This window comes from Dipodomys spectabilis, unplaced genomic scaffold (assembly GCF_019054845.1).
Source record: "Dipodomys spectabilis isolate Male_0828 unplaced genomic scaffold, ASM1905484v1 ptg000089l, whole genome shotgun sequence".
Classification (NCBI taxonomy): domain Eukaryota; kingdom Metazoa; phylum Chordata; class Mammalia; order Rodentia; family Heteromyidae; genus Dipodomys; species Dipodomys spectabilis.
In genome coordinates, this window is record NW_024870766.1 from 9,000,850 (window position 1) to 9,021,149 (window position 20,300).

The 20,300-nt window shown below is 34.8% G+C and overlaps 1 protein-coding gene across 1 annotated transcript in view; it reads left to right on the forward strand.

The window, feature by feature from the left end:
• Sema3d (semaphorin 3D) overlaps positions 1-20,300 on the forward strand; it is a 173,791-nt gene that overhangs the window by 104,243 nt on the left and 49,248 nt on the right. The window contains exons 6-8 of the mRNA XM_042684634.1: positions 3,637-3,730; positions 6,182-6,310; positions 15,039-15,181. Of these exons, the coding sequence (XP_042540568.1) occupies positions 3,637-3,730; positions 6,182-6,310; positions 15,039-15,181 (366 nt within the window). The remainder of the gene's footprint in view (positions 1-3,636; positions 3,731-6,181; positions 6,311-15,038; positions 15,182-20,300) is intronic.

Genomic DNA, 20,300 nt, shown 5'->3' on the forward strand with positions numbered 1-20,300 from the left:
TCTGGGTGCATTGGAACAAGATGGTATTTACTGAGGTCAGGGAAGTTACAAGTTTGTAGAGGAAATGGTGAGTTACTGGTTGGACATGCTGTATTTGTGGTACGTTCAGTAGGTCATGCCAAGAGAGCAGATGGGTATGGAATTTAGGAGAGAGTCGCTGTCAACAACTTCTAATCATGACATGAGCATTCACAGTCAAGGTTGAAATGGCTCAGGTCATTACCTTTCCACTGCCTCATATGTACTGCTTTTCTAAACTTGTGCTTATTCAGCTAAATGATGATGATCATAATAGTAAATACTTTCCAGGGTTATTTTAAATATAAATGACCTTGCCCCATTTGTTAGGAAATGGAAAGGCTTGGAAAAAATTATATTAAGGGAATTAAGCTAGGCTCAAAGAAACATAGGTCCCGTGGTTTCCCTCATTGGCAATAATTAGTATATGTCCGAGACAAGCAGAAAAGGTCAGATAAGATGATGTTAGGTGAAATGAACCCCTAGATAAGGACATAAGTGTTTTTTTTCTTTCTTGCTATTGTTTCTAATGTATTTATAAGGTACCACATGATTTTTTTGTTGCTTTGTATGTCCCTCCCCCATGGTAGGACCCGTTTTCACTGTATTTGATATTGGTATAATTTGTCCAGCAGAAGGGAAAATAACAAATTATTTAAATAAGGATACAGGTTGGCCCATTGCAACAATGAGATATACAAGACACAATGTGGAAAAACGAACTTTAGAATTTAGGCTGGGGGGGATGTAGTTGTGGAGATGGGAGGGAGGGGATGGTAGGGGAAAAACAAAGGAGGAGGCAACAATGCTTGGTAAGAAATGTACTTATTACCTTGCTCATGTGATTATAACCCCTCTGTACAATATTTTCACAATAAAATCTTATTTAAAAAAATTTTAAACATAATTGTATATACTCTCTCATAGTAGTAGGTCCATTAAGTACTCAATATTCACTTATTATGTAGACCAACAGCAGTATAGAAAGATAAGCATTTTCAAAAATATGTGTGTCACGATTAATCATTAAATGGGTTATAAGTATATTCTTTCTGTAAGATTGTCCCTTTGTGGCTACAATCTCACAATCTCATCTTTAAGTAGAGATGATACTGACAGTAACTTTGTCTCCTTGTAATAATTGTTTTCTTACTCTTATTCTATTATTCTAATCTACTCATCTTAGTAAGTTCTTATTCTTATCTACTTAGCTCTGTTTTTGTAATAGTCCTGGGACTTACACTCAGAGATTGAGCATGTTCCTAAACTTTTGTCCTGAAAGCTAGAATTCTACCACTTGAGCCACAGTTCTACTTCTGGCATTTTTGTATTCAGTTGGTGATAAGAGTCTCAGAGACATTCCTTCCTGGGCTGGGTTCTAACCTCGATCTTGAGATCTCAGCCTCTCCAGCAGCTAGGATTATAGGCATGAGGAACTGGAGCTTGGTTACTTGTCTTTTTACTTCTGTAGCAGCATTAATTTTTATTTCGTGTGTGTGTGTGTGTGTGTGTGTGTGTGTAGAGCAGACAAGTGCTTTTTGTGTAATTAGGCTTAAGGAATTTCTTGGGACAATGTTTATAAAACAAAATTCTCAAAACTAAAGACTGTTATGTGGTTCAGTCCTTCCTCTCAGGAAGTGTATTATGTCATCTTTTTTTTTTTAACTTAACTTTCCTATAGGTGTCTTTGACTGACTCAAAGGGTCAATTTATTTCCTTTGACCTCATCTTCAATTCCCACAAATACCAATTTTATGGATCTTTCTTGAGAACTTAATATAGCACTACATTTACAAACAAAAAACACTACATTTGAAGAGTTTTTTTTCCTAGCACCTTTGATACACTAAGCCATTTTTCAATATATAATCTAGCTTTTTATTTATCTCCTGGGGCTGTAGGATCCAGTTAACTCTTCCTTTTACAATTTCCAAGTTGAGTCTTTAGGGTTAACAGATTTGTTAATGTAGGAAAATGACATATCTTTTGTGATATATATATATATATATATATATATATAATTTTGTGATGATATATCACTACCTCTTATAGGTTTGTTGTCCACTATTATATCTCTATCCCAAAGCATAGCTGCAAAACATGACCTAAATGTGCTATCACTGATTTTTTTCACACCCCTTAATAAGCTTGCTCAATGTAAATACAATTGGATGTGATCCTGTATTCCATGGTAGCAGCGAGTCATGTATACATTGATACATGTATACATTGATGACAATTTTAAATCTATGAGTTTGAATTTGGAGTCTAAATCACATGAGAGCACTAACTTTGTAGATATCCCTGAGTTCAAACCCCTGCTACTCTGCCTTCTGTTAGCACTATTTTTTGCTCAGCCAGAAATTGTCCTCAATATCATAAGAAGTAAAATTGGAAATATTAAGTTAGCCATACTGTTAGGCTTGTAGTGAGAGAATGCATGTGATATTCTGGGCTTTTCTTAGTTCCTTGTTAAGTGAAACTATTGCCACTATTAAAGTGTACTGGTTTAAAAATTAAGGAACTATCAAGTGCTAATCAGGGTATTTAATTTCTATTACAATTTTTCCTCTAATGATAACATAATGCAAGGAAGAATCCAATTTCTTCTCTATCTTTTGCTTCATGGCTTGCTTTCTACATAAATAGAAGCCAGACATATGATCCCCACTGAACTCTTGTAGATATTCCATCTAGAAAGTCTGACATGTTGGATTCCTCTACTGAGTGAACAGGGCCCGTCATCTGTCTTTGTACTGCATGGTAGTGTTGTCATTGTTATGAAATACTCAGGCTCATGGGGCTATATTCATTATACATGCATATTTTCCTTGGACGGTTCAATGTAATATGTTGTTTTTATTTTCTGAATATAAGAAGTCTGCCAATGTCATTCCATCTGTGGTCACTATTGTAAAAACACAAGTTTCAGCCAAAATAACTATGTGGCTTTATTGTGTACAGGGATTTTACAAAAGTGAAAATACTACAATGGGATTTTCTTTCCCTGCATGTAGCAACAACTTAGAAAACAAGCTACCTGTCTTAGGAGCCTTTCCTTTCTTTCTTTTTATAAATCATAAGAACATTTTCTAGTCACAAGGATTCAGTAATTTGGTAAGGTTGCAGATGTTTAGTTATATAAATCATAAACAGTTCCCTGAAATTAGAAATAATAAATAGTAAATAAATTTATTTTTTAAAGTTGGGTTTTATCAGGCTCAATAAATTAATTGTGCAACTTAAAAATATGTAACTGTAAACACCCTCTGTGTATCAACCTTTACCATAAAATAAAATTAAAGTAAAATATACATAATTCGTGGTTATTCAATACTGAAGGTAGTCCATACAACATGTATTTTATGAGTATTGTAATATCTCCAAACTGAATAGTTCATTCAACTTGAGCATTACAACTTTGGGAAAAAAAGAGAACTAATAAGTCTATAGAGTCTTGCCAGGTGCAATATTGGCTACAGAATGAATACATCAGGAAGTATATTATGTATGCTCAATTCATTTTTATTGAATTTATGACTTAGAATTTAATTCTTATCTCCCATGTTATTGCTGACTGGGATAAAATTTTAACTATCCCTATATTTCTTGTCATAGGATCTCATATTCAAACTAGACATACATAACTTGGAGTCTGGAAGACTGAAATGTCCTTTTGATCCACAGCAGCCTTTTGCTTCAGTAATGGCAGGTAAGGTCTTGCTGATAAATGAAACTCTGTTTCCTTATCCAATTTTAGACAATTTTGGTGCCACATCTTTCTCTACAGATCATCGTTATCAATAGAGGAAGACTGATCATGTCAATCTCAATATAGTTACTTTGTAAATTAATTTCTCATTCAATTATTTTTAGTCTAAATAGTATTCTTAGTTTTTCCTTATATAGTTGTAAATTGAGATAGTTTTCTGGTAGTTTCTTACACTAAGCTACATCTCCATTTGGCTCAGTATGGACATTAAAATATAGTGGGTACTGAGCCAATTAATAACAAAAAATAACCAAGCTACTAAATACAGATAAATAATGTTAAAAGACATCTTTCACAATTTCACTATTGAGGGAACTGGTGTATATTTTTTCTAGCACGTTTAGTCCTCTTTCACTTTGTCTTCGTTTTACATTCTCATGTGAGATGAGTGACTTGTTCAAAGAATGTAATACTGTGTGGTCTGAAGCCCATTCTCAAGAATGCCAGCAGGATCTCCGAATTTCAACCATTATGAGAATTCCTTTTGTCTTCCTTTGGTTCTTGACTTTAATCTCCTTTTATGTAACTTGTCTGTCAAATGTTTGAACAGAAGATAAGAGAGAGGTACCGTGACATTTTAATTTTCACTTACTGGGAACCAGTGATCTCAGAAGTGAGAATATGTGTGTTTCTGTGTGTTCTGAAAATTATATGGCTTGTGTACACTCCTCTCAGTAAAGGAAATTGATGATGTGGGATTTTTAGCTGTCAAGTGGAGTTGAAAAACTTTTAACAATAAAAATAATAGATTGTAGGCATAGCTGACCCCTCTTAGGAATTCCTATATAATTCTAGATACAAAGATGATTTTTAAAGTTTGATATTCATATTCCTTTTCTGACAAAACATTCAAATACCTGCAACTTTTTATATTTCAAGGTAATGTCTTACTCATTTTACTGTTACCAAACTTGTTCATCATGTAATTCTATTTCTTAAAACTTTGCTCTGAAATAAAATATTGTATTGCCATTTACCTCATATACCCCAGTGAAGCACCTTACCTGTTTAAGGGCTGGAGAAAGTACCAGTTCTACCTCCAATCTACATTGTGTGATTTCTCACTTTTGTGTGCTTTGATTCCTCTAAAATTTTCCATTGACATTATTTAGGTTGAATTGACTCAAATAATGCATTGAAGGGCTAATGCAGACAGATATAACTAAAGGATTAAGAAAGTATTTTAATTATTTCTTATACAGGACAGAATTTTAAAGACTGTGTTTCTGAGGAAAATTGAATTTCAATGGTAAACATTGTGCTTATTTACATATACAGGGATTAAATTTTTTAAGCACACTGTGGGGCATTATATATGTTTACTTTATCCTATTTACTGTAACCCCAAATTGACACCTATAACATTCTCCTGAAAGAGCAGTAACTTTGCTCTCAAAGGAGCAACATACTCTGCTGTAGGGACATCCGTCTTCCTCCCCCATGCCCACCCAATGCTCTGATTAACATTAGGGAACATTGACACTTCCCAGCCTTCCCCCCACTGGCAACTCCCACTCCTCACTTTTTCTGGTCTCTCCCATTCAGGGTCTTCTTCTCCTCCCTGCCCCTCTTCTTTTTCTCCTCCTCCTCCTCCTGCTCTTCCTCCTCCTCCTCCTTTTTTCCCTTTTGTCCTATCTCTTCCTTTCACCTTCCTCTAACCACAGCTTCTCTTCTTTTCTCTTCCTTCCATTCTTTCTTTCCTTCTCCTTGTACTTCTCCTATCCTAGCCTCCCTCTTTCTGTTCTTTCTCCTTTCTCTTTCTCTGCTCTCTCTTTTCTCTTCCTTATAAAACATGGACATGCATTTTATATAAATAATTTTGAAGTTTAGTATTTAGTAATGGTGCATTAATTCCCCTGTCTACTTATCAGCACTGTTAGATACAGAATCAGCTACAAGGAATGCATCATGCTATAATTATACAGAATGACTTCAGTGCTGAAAGCTACGTTTCCACAGAGGTGGGGCAAAGAAAACTTGTGGTCACTGAGGTTGTGCTGGTTAAGTAAATATTAATTATACAGTCCATTCTTCATTATGCCATCTTAATTTTATTACATTTTTTGTGTGTTGCTATAAAGAGAAGTGAATCATTTTGAGGAGAAGGGAGTGAGTGAAGATTATTCTAAGAGAAGCCAGTGCATGTTCAATTGATGTTTCAGAAGAATTTGGCCTTTTTAATATAGTCAATTATCTAACATCTGTTTGTCAAAGTTAACAGAGTGATTGCTTTAAGTAATGTAATTATTCAACATCTCAAAGTGAAATTTCAAAGCAACATATTCTGATGTCAAATAAGCATGTTTGGAGTCAGACTGTGAAATTTGTGTATTTGAAATACTATCTATTTCTGTGCTCTTGAATGTCCTGTGTATGCCTTTCTCCTCCCAGATGAGTACCTCTACTCTGGAACAGCCTCTGATTTCCTTGGCAAAGACACTGCATTCACTCGGTCCCTAGGGCCCACTCACGACCACCATTACATCAGAACGGATATCTCAGAGCACTACTGGCTCAATGGTTAGTGATGTTGTCACTTTTGATACTTTTGCATTTGGAGAGATTAGAAGCTCATTATTATTCATTTGGAAGTGTTTTGAAATAGTTGATTTAGCATAGCCTAATAAAATATACTTGAAAGTATTCCATATCAAGTCAGAACAATCTCCAGGAGCTTTTGCATATGATAATAGCCGATATTGATGGAACTTTATCTTTGGCATTATTCTTTCACAGATAGTTTTGTTATGCACAGTGACATGTGAGATATATTACATTTATGATTTTTGAAGAATGAGCAAATTACAGGTGAAGAAAGATGAGTAATTGGTCAAGTTTCCAAAGCTTGTAAGTCACAGAACTGGGATTACAGAGATGGCAACCTGACTCCTCTAGTCCCAATTGTAATGACTTGAGTTAATTATGCACCTCCTATTAACACAAAGGAAAGGGGTTTAACTGTAATGTTAACTTCGTTTTAGTAGACTTATACTTTTAATTCTGACTTAACAATTATACAATTTTTCCTTTTAACTCCTACATATGTGTACATATTTGAAAATATAGTGTAAAACTTTAGCATGTGTATATAAAATGCTTTGATCAATTCAAAATAGTTATCCTTTTTTCCAATATAACTATAATTTCTGTTGCTAAAAATTAATGATGTGTTAAGATATTTTAAACAATATATTTACATGCATTTGTCTCATGATGATTTTATTGTAAGTGAGTTAACCATTTTATTGCATCATATCATATTGTAAGTTAAGAAAGAAAAGGAAATCAAAGAACTCCCTATGAATGTATTTAATTAATCGAAGGGATAATATAAGACCATGCTATATGCCACTGCCTCATAACAGACCAATATTTATCATGATTTTCTAGTGTTTTCTACTTAAGATAAGGCTTTGTTGCATTGCAGGACAGAATAACAGAAAACCCTGGTTTAAGCAGGCAGACCACATTTACCATTCCCACCATAAATATAGGATTTTAGTGGAGGAGGGCAAGGTAGAAATTTCCTGGAGTTTATCTTTGTTATCTCTTGGTGCCATTTAAACAGTGACAACATAAACAGAAAGGGAAGCATTTTAAACCTTTCTTGATTCAGAATAACCAGATCTATTTGTTTACACAACAATGTGGTCTCCAGAATGACAATTCTACAGAAACTTTAGTATCTGTTTAAATCAAAAGATATGCTTATGGCTTTAAATGAAGGATAAGATTCTGTCTCTTATTTTAGGAATGGCCTTTACTACCACACAGCTACTCCTCATTTAAGATATTATTTTCTTAAATTATTTCACTTTCATATGTCCATAAAGAAATCCACATTGCTGTTAAAACAGTATATGGAGAAAATTTGCATGCAACAATTATTTGTCTAAGATGCTCTTATTATTACTGTGTGAATAGAATCAGAAGTAGGGAGCTTTCAAATTGGTTTAACTCCCTAAGACACAATTTATGAGGCCTTTTCACCTATTGAGTACTACTAGACTATGCACAGGACCTGCACAGAGAGACAGGGGAGCCAATGATTAATGTGTTCATCAGCCTAGAGAGTGAGGAGAGTGAGAGAGGAGGCTATCAAGCTGTAAATATTATTGTAAAACCTAGCAGAGCCATTGATGGCTTACTTTTTAATCAGGAAATCTGACCTTTGTTATTTTAAAGGTAATTGGTAATACCATGAAATGAAGACTAAAAGGAGAATGAGGATGAGGAGAAAGGTAGTGGGACTGTTAGAAACATGAGAAAGAACAGTAAAGGATATTTGAGAGAGAGGATATTTGTGAATGAAAGAGTCCACGGGCAAAGGGCAGAGATCACGATGCCAGAAGAAAATAAAAATTTGAGGGAAGAAGTGGCATATTGTACAAGTTTGAGAGGAACTAAATTCAGGTGAGTGATTAAGAGTTAGGAGAATTAACATTCCTGGTTCTGAATTATTCAAGACCATGTGCTTAGTGGTGAAGAGCCTGTGATCATGAGAACAGGTTTCTTAGGAATCGTCTAGCTTACTGCTATCCTTTAACGCTCAAAATGCCCCAGTTCATTGAAAACTGTGGTTGATTCTTTGGAATTTGCTCTTAAATCCTTACTATCACTTATGGGTGACCTTGGTTGAAACTTTCTGAGGTTCACTTTGTCTATATGCATGGTTTCTAGTAATTGCATCTGTGCTATTACTTAATTATTACATAATTCTTACATTAACTCTTCTAAGGAAGCCTGTTAGGCAACAATTTTAAGTGCTAATTTGTATTATATTTCTATGATTATTATCTTATTTTTCTGAAGGTAGGAGAGGTGGGAGATAAAATTCAAACCCTGAATCTTCTGTTGTTTTTTTGTTGTTGTTTTTGACATTATTTGAGCATTTTGGTATTTTGAAAACTTTTATTTCTCCTTCTTTACTTAAGAAGGACTACATCCTTCCTAATGCTTTTAATTGTTACCTACATTTCTGTGTCCCTAAAACTATCATTCCAGCATCTGTAAATGGCCTTATAAATGTTTGGGCTGGATGGGAGAACTCTATAATCACAGCTCCTTGGGAAACAGAAGCAAGGGTGTCCATATGTCTAGCATCCATATGGTTGGCAAAGTATTTGTTTAGCATAAGCCATGTGGTCCTGGGTTCAATTTACTGTATCAAAGAACAAAAATACAAAAGCAAAACAAAACCAACAAAACGAAGTAGAGGGATAAGGGAGAGAGGAGAGAGAGAGAGAGAGAGGAGGGGCTAATTCTGATGGAGTACATATCATCTCAGATTCAAGAAGAATGATTGTTTGATATAAAAATAAAAATCTTAAAACTTTAGTGGAGCCAGCGCCGGTGGCTCATGCTTGTAATCCTAGCTACTCAGGAGGCAGAGATCTGAGGATCACTGTTCAAAGCCAGCCCCAGCAGGAAAGTCTAATTAACCACTATAAAACTTGGAGTTGCACTGTGGCTCAAGTGGCCGAGCACTCACCTCCAGCTGGAGAGTGAAAGGACCAGGGCCCAGGTCCATTCAAGCCCCCTGACCAAAACCTTACTTGGATTGATCTCCTACGTTGGTTTTTAAAATGATTTTACCTTAATTGGAACTAAAAACAATGTGTTCCATTTAAAATCTTGTTTTACTTCGCTTACATTCCCTTCAATACAGTTTCCTATTTGGGGGTCAGTGGTTGCTTTGTTAGTTTGATGGTACTGGGGCTTGAACTCAGTGTCTCTCAATGATTTGACATACATACTCAGGTGGTACTTTATCACTTGAGACAAACAGTCCTGCTTATTTTGCCTTTTTTTAAGAGCTGAAATCTTATAGCCAGTTCTGCCTGGGCTAGCTTCAAACCATCTTCTCAGCCTCCTGTATAGCTAGAAGTACAGGTTAGAGACAACAACACCAGGCATGTTCCCTGATTTGTATCCTTTCATTTCTGTCACCCAAAACTTGACTTCACCCACCCATTTACCCTGGGGTATATATGATTCTTTCTTTCATCTGTTTTATCTTCTTTATCTAAATCTACCACCAAGTGTCTACTTCCTTCAAAATACCTACTGATCTTGCTGTTTTCATGGTCCCAACTTTCCTAGAGGACCTTAGTGCCTTGTTCCTGGGATGTTGTTCTAAATTCATTGCTTACACACTGATCTCCCTATATCTTATTTCTCTCTCCCTTCGTGATTTAATTCTATATGACACCTGTATTAAGCAATGTCTCAGCTACATTGAGAGTGCTGTTTTGTTTGCAATTATAATCTTGAAAACATCACTAATGGTGCTTCACCCTGGAAATATATTAGAAGAAAGTAGTTCATGTTAAACAGCTAGGTGAGCATGTTCAGCTTTGGACCTTGCATTCTGGTCCAGACATAGAGTCGAGCAAACCAGATTCTGCTGCTTTGACTGCATATCCATCTCCTGCTCTTGCAGCCTTGCTAGAAACAAGGTCCATAATCGTTTGACCTACAGCAAACCCTGACTTTGGGTCTGGCACCAAAGTCTAGGACAAAAAGAGAGAGCAGTGGAAAGGGCTTAGGCATTCTGGTCACTTGTAGAAGTGTGTCAAGCAAGTCAGATGTTTCTTGGGAAGAGCAGAGGAAGAAAAGGAATGATTGACACTACATAAGATTCTTATAATGAGGAGAAACCTGATGGACTAGTTTCCTCCAGGAGACTTTCTGTCTTCCTTTTTTGAGAAACAGCTACATGGCCCATGGTCCTCTGGGTTCATCTGGCTAGCATTACAGGTATGAGGAGAAAGAATACAGATGAGTTTTGCTGATTTGGGAGAATGAATGCTAGCTTAGAAATTATATTTCACAACCATATTTTACCAGTAGAGATGAAGCATGAAGTCAAGATGTGCCCTGGTGTCCAAACTGACATGCCCAGCCTGTCTATGTTGATGCCAGGCTTCTGAGAAGAGATAGGGATCTCCTGTGCCTGGAAGGTGGACTGCCTCTTTTTAGCCATTTTGAGAATAGAAGTCTTTACTGCCTTAATTCTGCTCCAGTCATACTGCAGTTATGGACACAGGCCTCTTGAATTAAGGCTGCCCTGGCCAATATGCGACACACTGTCCATGCATAGCTATTTAAATTTAAAATAAAAACAACTAAATTGGACTGAGGAAGTAGACTTTTGCTTTAGATTTTCATTTTAACATATGGAGGCAGCGTTAATTTGAAGTTGGTGTATGAGTGTTCTGTTGTCTGTTAATTTTCCCACATGAAAGGAGATTAGTTTACAAATAGGAAACATATTATAAGAAGAAATAAAAGGAAGTCAGAAGATCGGTATCTATTAAGTAGTGGGTAAGTGCACTCATGCAGATGAAGAAGCTCTTGGAGAAATGAAAATGGTTTGTCTCGCAGGCGACATGGGTTTGCCATGTTTTTACTTGGCAGTGCCTCATGATGTCATGCTAGAAGTTCATTTGTACAAATGCATGATTTCAAATTCCACCCCTTTGAGGACATGTGTTCCAATGCCAAGGACAGAATGGGACTGTGCTATAATAAAGCCCAGGTGTCTACTCATATGATTTTTAAATGGTTTAATTCAACCACTATGCAGTAATTTAATGATACCCTATTTTTACTCATATTTGGCAACATGTCAGGAAGGAGTTTCTATCATAAAACACTAACATCAGTGTTCTAAGACAGTACCTCAGTGTAATCTGCAAGAAAGAAACTATTCTTGAAAGTTGTGCTTATTTTTAGCTCCTAAGTATGCTTGTTATTTAAATCAGAGACTAGAGTACTATTTGATACTTTTTCCACAATTAAATTTCATCATATAATAAACATTTGGCTTAAACATCTCCACTTTTCCCTTCCTGAAAAATTTTATTTTATTAGTGTCCAAAAGAACCAACACTTAAGAGTTTAATAAAATCATCACAGATTGGACAAAACACAAAACCATGTTTGATGTATATTACATACTTACATTACAGTTAAAAGAAATATCACTGGGAAAACTATCTATATACTATTTTTCTCTGTTGAGACAATAATAAAATTCCTAAAATGGAGACTTGAGCATACTTACTTTTTGACCATTAAATACAATGCTACATAGTAATATACAGTCAATAATTTTCACTCTCTATGAATTTCTGAAGTATATACAAAAGCTACCTGATTTTCTTGTACTTCTTTAAGACTTTGCTCCATTTTTTGAATCCTATTTTCTTTTTCAAAAGGTGTAAAAAATGATCTCATGTAATTAATTTTTTTTTTTTTGTTGGTCGTGGGACTTGAACTCTGGGCCTGGGCGCTGTCCCTCAGCTCTTCAGCTCAAGGCGAGCGCTCTACCACTTGAGCTACAGCGCCACTTCCGGTTTTCTGGTGGTTTATTGGAGATAGGAGTCTCACGTTCTCTCCTGCCCGGGCTGGCTTTGAACCGGGACCCTCAGATCTCAGCCTCCTGAGTAGCTTGGATTACAGGCCTGGCGTAATTAATTTTTTCTAAGTGTGTAAAGACTGCTTTTATAAGGGAGTCTTCATTCACATTGTTGTTCCTGTTATTTGGGACATTTTTCTGCTTTAAATCACTGACTGCCCATTTTCTTCAGAGGGAAGGTTGTGTAAATCTTTCACTACTATACAAATACATCACAATTTAATTTTTTCATTGTAAATTTATTTCTGTTACTGTATATATCAAATAGGAAATTAGTATTACAAGTCATCATGCTATGTTATGTAAACTCTACTGAAATTATATTTAAATGCTATAATTCTGTTTATGGTAGTGAACAATTTAAACTCAACTATTTGTCAAAATAAGGGGATCCAATTACATTATTATAATTTCAGAATGGTTTTTTTAGACCTTTTTAATCCCATTACAGTTACTTAAGAATTTATTTTTATGATTTAGCCTTACTTGCCCTGTCCATTCAGAATCTGAATTATGAATTGTGGGTCAAAGATTTTTCTCTGTGTATGGAATGGTATTCTACTTTAGTGACTATTAAGTTTGGATTTTTAGAAGTTTCACTTCAAGGTTAGTTCTTTAAATTTTGTACTTATAATTATAAATACAGTAAAGATTTTCACCTAGTTTGGTGGAACTGGATTTAGTATGTATACATTGAGAACACTGTATGGATTATTTTCCATATCTGGTCATGTACCTGTGGATATTCCTTTGGTTGTCCTTTGCTTCTTTGATTGTTGTCATCTCTTTTGGAGGTATTGTGAATATCAAGGTTAAGTTTTTCTCCTTAGCCATCTCCTGTTTTATGTTAAGTGTTTATTAATTCCAATGAAAGTTGAAGAGTCAGTTATTCATTTAAAAATACTTGATCCTATTAGATCTTCCATATATTAACAATCAAAAAGATCCCCTTTCAATTAACTTGTTGAAATATCAAATACATATTTATAGAAAAAGCTTTATGTACAATGTTCTTAATTGTTAAAAACTTATGGGCTGGGAAGATGGCTCAGTGGAGAGCGCTTGCCTTGCATGCCGGAGGCCCTGGGTTCGATTCCTCAGCACCACATAAAGCAAAAAGAAAAAAGCCGGAAGTGGCGCTGTGGCTCAAGTGGTAGAGTGCTAGCCTTGAGCTGAAGAGCTGAGGGACAGCGCCCAGGCCCAGAGTTCAGGCCCCATGACCAGACCCAAAAAAAAAAAAAAACTTATAAATGTGCATTTGCAGATGAAAAAGATAGTATTATTTTGCTCAGGGGTTAAAACCAAATGCTTAGTTTTTATCAACAACCCGAAAGAGGGTTTAGAGAGGGAGAAACAAAACACACACAAGCAAACCAAAAACAACAAAAAATCAAGTGAAAGTTTTAAAAAGGCTTGACAATGTAAAATTAATTAAAAGATGAAAAACTGAAAGGTCCTACATGTTTTTTTTAAATCAATGTCATATAATCTTCTAGGTCCATACCAAAGTGAGATTATCAGAGGAGAAATGTTTCAATGAAGTTTTGAGATCCAGCAAAGAGTTAGGAAACACTAAAAAAACACAAAAGAGGTTAACACAGAAATTCCCATGTCCTTTCCCTTAACATTTTTCATGGAAGTAGGGAAGAGATTGGAGACCCAAGAGGGGGCGGGATTATCATGGGTGAAATTCATGACACTTGAAACCCACTATTAACTTTTGTACATTGAAAATAGCTATTGTGAAACTTTTCTAATAGTTGGCCTTTTGATCAGTTGCTATGCATTTATATGCAAGGTTATAACTTTCACTTCTCCTAGGAATGAGTCAATCAAGAGTTCTAAGTAAAACCTTAGAAGGCATTGTTCATCTTTTTTATTTACCTTTCTAAGTTTTGATTTTTGTCTTTTTTGTTTTTATTTCTCTTTCTTAAACAGTTATTTTTCTGTGCTTCCTTCAAAATATGCCATACATTTTACTTAACTGAAGTCCTTACCTCAATTATTAAGTCTTTTTATTTGGGTTCTTTGCTCTTAGTCAAATGATTATTTCTGGACCAATATTGATATAAAACCATATTGAGTGACTCCATACCACATATTGGAAATGGCCCAAGCACTATTACTGTTTTTCATTTGTATTCCATTGGGCAATCTAATAAATTACAGCAAAGAACAGTATAGAGGAACTCTTTTGAATATAAGTATATTTTGAGATATATGTACAGTTATTCCTAGGTTCTTTTATAAAAGATATCATGGTTATATAGCAGTAACTGCATCATAAGTAAGGTGAATAGATAGAAAATCATTGACTTGCCAGATGTGATAAGACTTCCTATAATATTTAAATAGCATTTGACACTCATATGATGACCTTAACGTAATGTTCACCTAGCATTTCTGCCAGCAAAGGACAACATATAGTGGGTTCCCATACTACTATTTATGGTCATAGCCATCCTACTTGATGTAATTATGTTCTGTGATGTTTTCCAATAATGATAAAATCACCTATCAATGCATTTCTCAGAAAGTATCCTTTTATGTTATGTGACCTGTGACTGGTTTAGTGGAATTGTAACAATTGGGAGTGTTAGCCAGACCTGTTCTGACCTGCTCTCTGGAATTCCTGAGAACTTGTTTTGAACCTCTTTCTGCTGTGCTGTTTTTCTACATGGTCACAAGTTTGTCTACACATCTTGCTTCCCATATTAGACTGGAGGTTTATGTTTCTAATTTTTTAATAGTTTCACATCCTAAATTCACTAGTACTATTGCAGTTGGATTTTTTTAATTAATTTATAGCTTTTATTTTTCAAACAGGAGCAAAATTTATTGGAACTTTCCCTATACCAGATACCTATAATCCAGATGATGACAAAATATATTTCTTCTTTCGTGAATCATATCAAGAAGGCAGTACTTCTGATAAGACGATCCTTTCTCGAGTTGGAAGAGTTTGTAAGGCAAGATACATTTATTTATTTTACTTCAGGTATATGTATATATTCAGGAATTGATTAACCATTCAATGTTGAAATGAAAGTTAATACCCATTATACCCTAAAAGTATAGAATTGATTTATACTCTCATATAGGTGTAACCTCTGAGAAATGAAAATTTATTTTTCTTGAAAAAAGAGGGGGATTTGCATTTCTCAAATATTGTAGTTTGTTTTACAGCACCTGAACTGCTTCCCTGAAATGACTTATCCCATGTTGGCAGAGACTATATTGTCATTTGAGGGTTGTCTTCTGTCCATTCTTGCCTGTAATTACTTCTTCTCATCATCATCACCATGTTGTCCTTGTCTGTGGAGGTTAGAATATTTTCATACAATGACAAATAATCTTTTCTTAGCATTAAGAATAACTTGAAGGCCTGTCTGCATCTTCTGTCTCATTTGAAATGGTCTGAAGCTGAAAACTCTCGTGAATGGGTTGAGGCAGCAAAGTGAGAAGCATGTCCGCGAAAAGGCGTTCCTAACACCTGTTACGCTGGGGTTTGGGGAAAGCTCAGGTTCATCTCCATGTTTTAGAACATGCATCATAGTCACCCAGAACAACAGTTCTAATGATTAAAGGTTAGTAGAGTATATGACTGTATGCATTCCTCCAGCTCAAAAGGATAGACAGCAGATTCAAACTGCTGTTTTTGAGTGTGACTCTCATTTCCTGCCTGTGGACCAGGAAATACTTCTCTCTTTGTATTCTATGTCTTCCTGTTTCATCCTGTTATACTTAAACCAATTCTTGCTAAAACTTGAAAACAATTATTGAATGCAACTTAATATAAATATTGGAGTGAGTTAAAAACTAACAGAAATTTATTCTGTATTTTAAGTCATACATCTATCTAAACATTATATACTGATCAATGTATTAAAATCATTATATTTTAGTGTATATTTAAATTCTTGACAATTAAGACCATGATTAAGTTCTGAGAAAAAAAAATACAGGTTGAAACAAATAGACAAAACTACAAAGCACTTATTTGAAGGGGATTGCAATTAATCTTCAGTACTGCCCTTTACTATAAATCATATATGAAACCATCAAACTTTATGAAATACATTTTGTGCCATCCCAAGTTTCATTTGATTGGCTACAACTTTACAGAATAATAATGCTACTGGAACATGCTTTAGATTTCAGTATATTATTTTTGGCCTGGATTTTTCTCTATTGAACTAACATTTCTTACACAGACAGACATCTTCAGCACAAACTCAGCTGTTAAAGACAAGCACTGTTGAGTTAATAAATACTCTCTGTTGGAAGCTTTCTTTGGTCTTATACAAACTTTTCATTTTCTTCCATCTTCTGTCACTTTTTGTTTCAGCCTGTGCCCTCAGGCTTCTGAACACTTCCCGGGATAGAAATATGCACCATTATTGCAGTTAAAGTGCTAATGAAAACATGGCTTTTGAAAGAGGCCAACCGTGAGCCCAGATCATTCTTTATCTGGTGTCCAAGGCAATAATTCTGTCTCCCACCTATCCCTGCCCCACAACAGATTCCCTAAAAAGCATCCTCATTCTTTCTAAGCATCTACAGTAATTTCTCTTGAAGCCTCTTGCTTTGGGATGAATGGGCTTTGCTTGGATTAGTCTTTATGTGTTAGTGTATTGAGGTATGCCTTACATCAACACTATTTGACCCTAAAAAAGCATTCCCGTGCATTTACATGTGTGTATGAATGAGCTAAGTTAAATATGTCAAAAAAAGATTGACATTCAATTAAATGCATTTCATGACTCACTTTCTGATGAAGATAGTTAACAAGGGCATTGCCTATGAATCATTTCAGTGTTGATGTTTTCATAGATCTAAAATATTTGATAAAAGTTTATTTATAACAAAGTAATATTTTTATCTCTGTGTAATAGTAAAAGGTAAGGAATTATGTTAAAATGCTTTTATCCTATTAAATGTACATATTAAAAGTATAATGTTGACCCTAAATATCAGCATAGAATCTTTTGAACACACTCCTACAAAGTAGAAATAGCAAAAAAAAAAAAAAAAAAAGTAGTAAATGAATCTTCCCATCTCAGAAACTCCTAGACCACACATCAAGATTTTGTCATACTCTTAATCTGTATTAACAGCTAAGAAATTATGAGATAAAGTGAAGACATGATGGATTAATTTATTGTAAAATTAAAAGGCATTCTTCATTGACTAATAGATCTCTTCATTTAATTATTTTCATTGAGTATTATCTTGAGAACTACTCCTGGTACAAATGATCCATTGATCAAATGCTTCATATTCTTGGTTCTAAATGCTGTCTTTGCAACTTAATTACAAAATCATTTCTCCCCATGTTTCTGAATTTTCCCTAGAAATTTAGAATTAAATTGTGACAAAAATTGAGTATTCGGGCTGGGAAGTTGGCTCAGTGGTAGAGCGCTTGCCTTGCATGCCTGAGGCCCTGGGTTCGATTCCTCAGCACCACATAAGCAAAAAGAAAAAAGCCAGAAGTGGCTTTGTGGCTCAAGTGGTAGAGCGCTAGCCTTGAGCTGAAGAGCTGAGGGACAGCGCCCAGGCCCAGAGTTCAGGCCCCACGACCAGACCGCCCCCCCCCAAAAAAAAAATTGAGTATTCTCGGGTGTAAATTTCACTGAAAATAGTAAAAATAATTATTTGGAATCTTAAAAAAGTTATGCCCTATAAAACAATAACAACTTTAATAATCATTTTAAAATTCAATGTAACTTTTGTTACATGATTATTTTCACATATAAAAATTCTATTGAAATTATTTGGAACATATCAGTTCAGTTTTTTTATTATCCTCTGTATGTCACCATAAAATATTGTTTGCTTTTCATTTTTTACAAATATTTATAGGAATAAAATTGAGTTTGATAATTAACAACAACAATGACAAAAGACTCACCAAGGAAGATGTCATGTTAGAGAAAATGAAAAGCTGTCTATACCTTACTGAGTCTAGCAAAAAGCAGGAATGGGTGCATGGTTCAAATGATAGAACATGATCTTGATCAAAAAATCAAGCAAGAGTGTGAGGTCTTAAGTTCAAACTCTGGTAATGCCAAATAAATAAATGAACAAATAAACAGATATTAGCAGTAAGGCTATCAATGTCATTTGCCTGCATGATGCATTCTATTTTAATTAAGATGTGAGCTATAATCTTGCTTTATTTCTTGCTGTCTTAGTATCCTATGCTAGAAAATGTGAATAAACTTCTCTTGCATGACTATTTTACCAAGTAGATATATGACTTGGTAAAGTCTATGAATTCAGATATAACAGATACTCAACAAAACACTGAAAACAATACTGATTTAGGTAGATTTCTTTTTAATGCAGGTACATTTATTATAGGAGATTTAAGTATAGAGAATGCAAATACTTGGTTAATCTATAGTGGATTAAATGTCAAAGATCACAAACATGCCTCTCTGACACATCTACTTTGGAACCAGGCCAATTTAACTTTGCTTAGGAACAGGAAATAATGGTGCTGGTGACAGTGATTGTAATATTTAGGGAATAGTGACATATTAGTTACTAAAAGTTATTGTAAAGAAAAATCATCTATCAGGTGGGAATTACTATTTTTTTTTATTTTTCCTTTAATTTAGTGTAGAATTTGATCAATGAAAATATTTTTCAAGAGATACAGATATGGAGAAACATCATAAAATGAAAAATTAATTCACAACTTAATTCTACATGGCATTTTTAGTCAATGATATCTTGTGGAGGATACATGTCTTCATCTGAAGATTCACCTGTGATGAAACTCCATAATTTATCATTGTACTTAGTTAGAACAACTTCTTCATAGATTACCCTTCAGCTAGGGTCAGAACTTTCTAGTCACACTAGTCATCTTTTTATACTTAAAATATGGAGCTTATCCTTGGTTGATTTTGAAGTCCTTATTAAAACCCCAAGCCATATGATCCTGTTGAGTTATCAGTGTACCTAAGCACTACATGGTACAACTTAAACATTGGAGAAATTCTCTTGTCAACGATAAACTACCCAGATCTTTGTGTTAAGGTATTAAAATTCTGACTGAAGAGACTAATGGAAAGAAATAAATTCTTTTGTGTACTTTTACTTTGAATTTACCAGTGTTTATATCTGTGTGATGTTTTAATGCGTGTGTGTGTGTGTGTGTGTGTGTGTGTGTGTGTGTGTGTGTGTTTGCCTCAGATAAATGTGTGGAAACACCAGTCCTTTCAGCAAGGCTTGCTTGCAAAGTTCTACCTAAAGGCTGTTTTGCATTACTTTGGGATTCTATTCATTTTTGGAAGCATTGTCCATTAGCTTACTTAGGCTAGCTCACTCCAGATTCCAGCTGCAGGTTATGCCAGTTCTCTCTCTCTTTTTTTCTTCTTCAGTATTTCCTTTTGTCCATGCCAGGAATTCAATTTGGATAGTCCTTTCACATAACTTGCCTGGGGGGTCTCATTAATAGCTTTTTTTCCCCTTCAATTCCACTTGGGTTGTCTATTTTGTTATACAGTTCTATTGGATAATGACTGCCTTTGAAGAGTTGTGTTTTTAGGCCGTTGACACTTTCTGTATTTATTGATCTCCAAGCTGTGGGTTTTCTGCTTCTTTTAGCGTGTCACTTACAACCTAAATGAGAGATTTAGTGCCACGAGTTACAGATGTGCTTTTTCCTCACTTCCATCTGTTTTCCTGTCTAAGAAATTCTTAGGAAGGGATGTATTCTGTTTGCTGTAGCTTTAAAACTAAAATAAAAGAAAATAAATGTTGATCCTATCTGAAAGAAGACTGTTAAACACACGTGGACTTACCTAATTTAGTCTACTATAATTTAGAAAACAAGATTGTTAGTATAGTATTTAGACGAGTTATGCATTGCTAATAATCTTCCAGAGTTTTTGAAGTATCTAGGAAAACATGTGCTCCATTCTATTTGCTTCATCAGGCTCCAGTGGCAAATTACAAACAGTTGTCTCTAAATAATAGAATATTACTTTAAGAAAAAAAATCCCTTGGAATTGTCTACAAATTCAATTCAATAGAATCTGCTATGTTCAATACTTGCCATTAAGTTGGCTTGTTCAC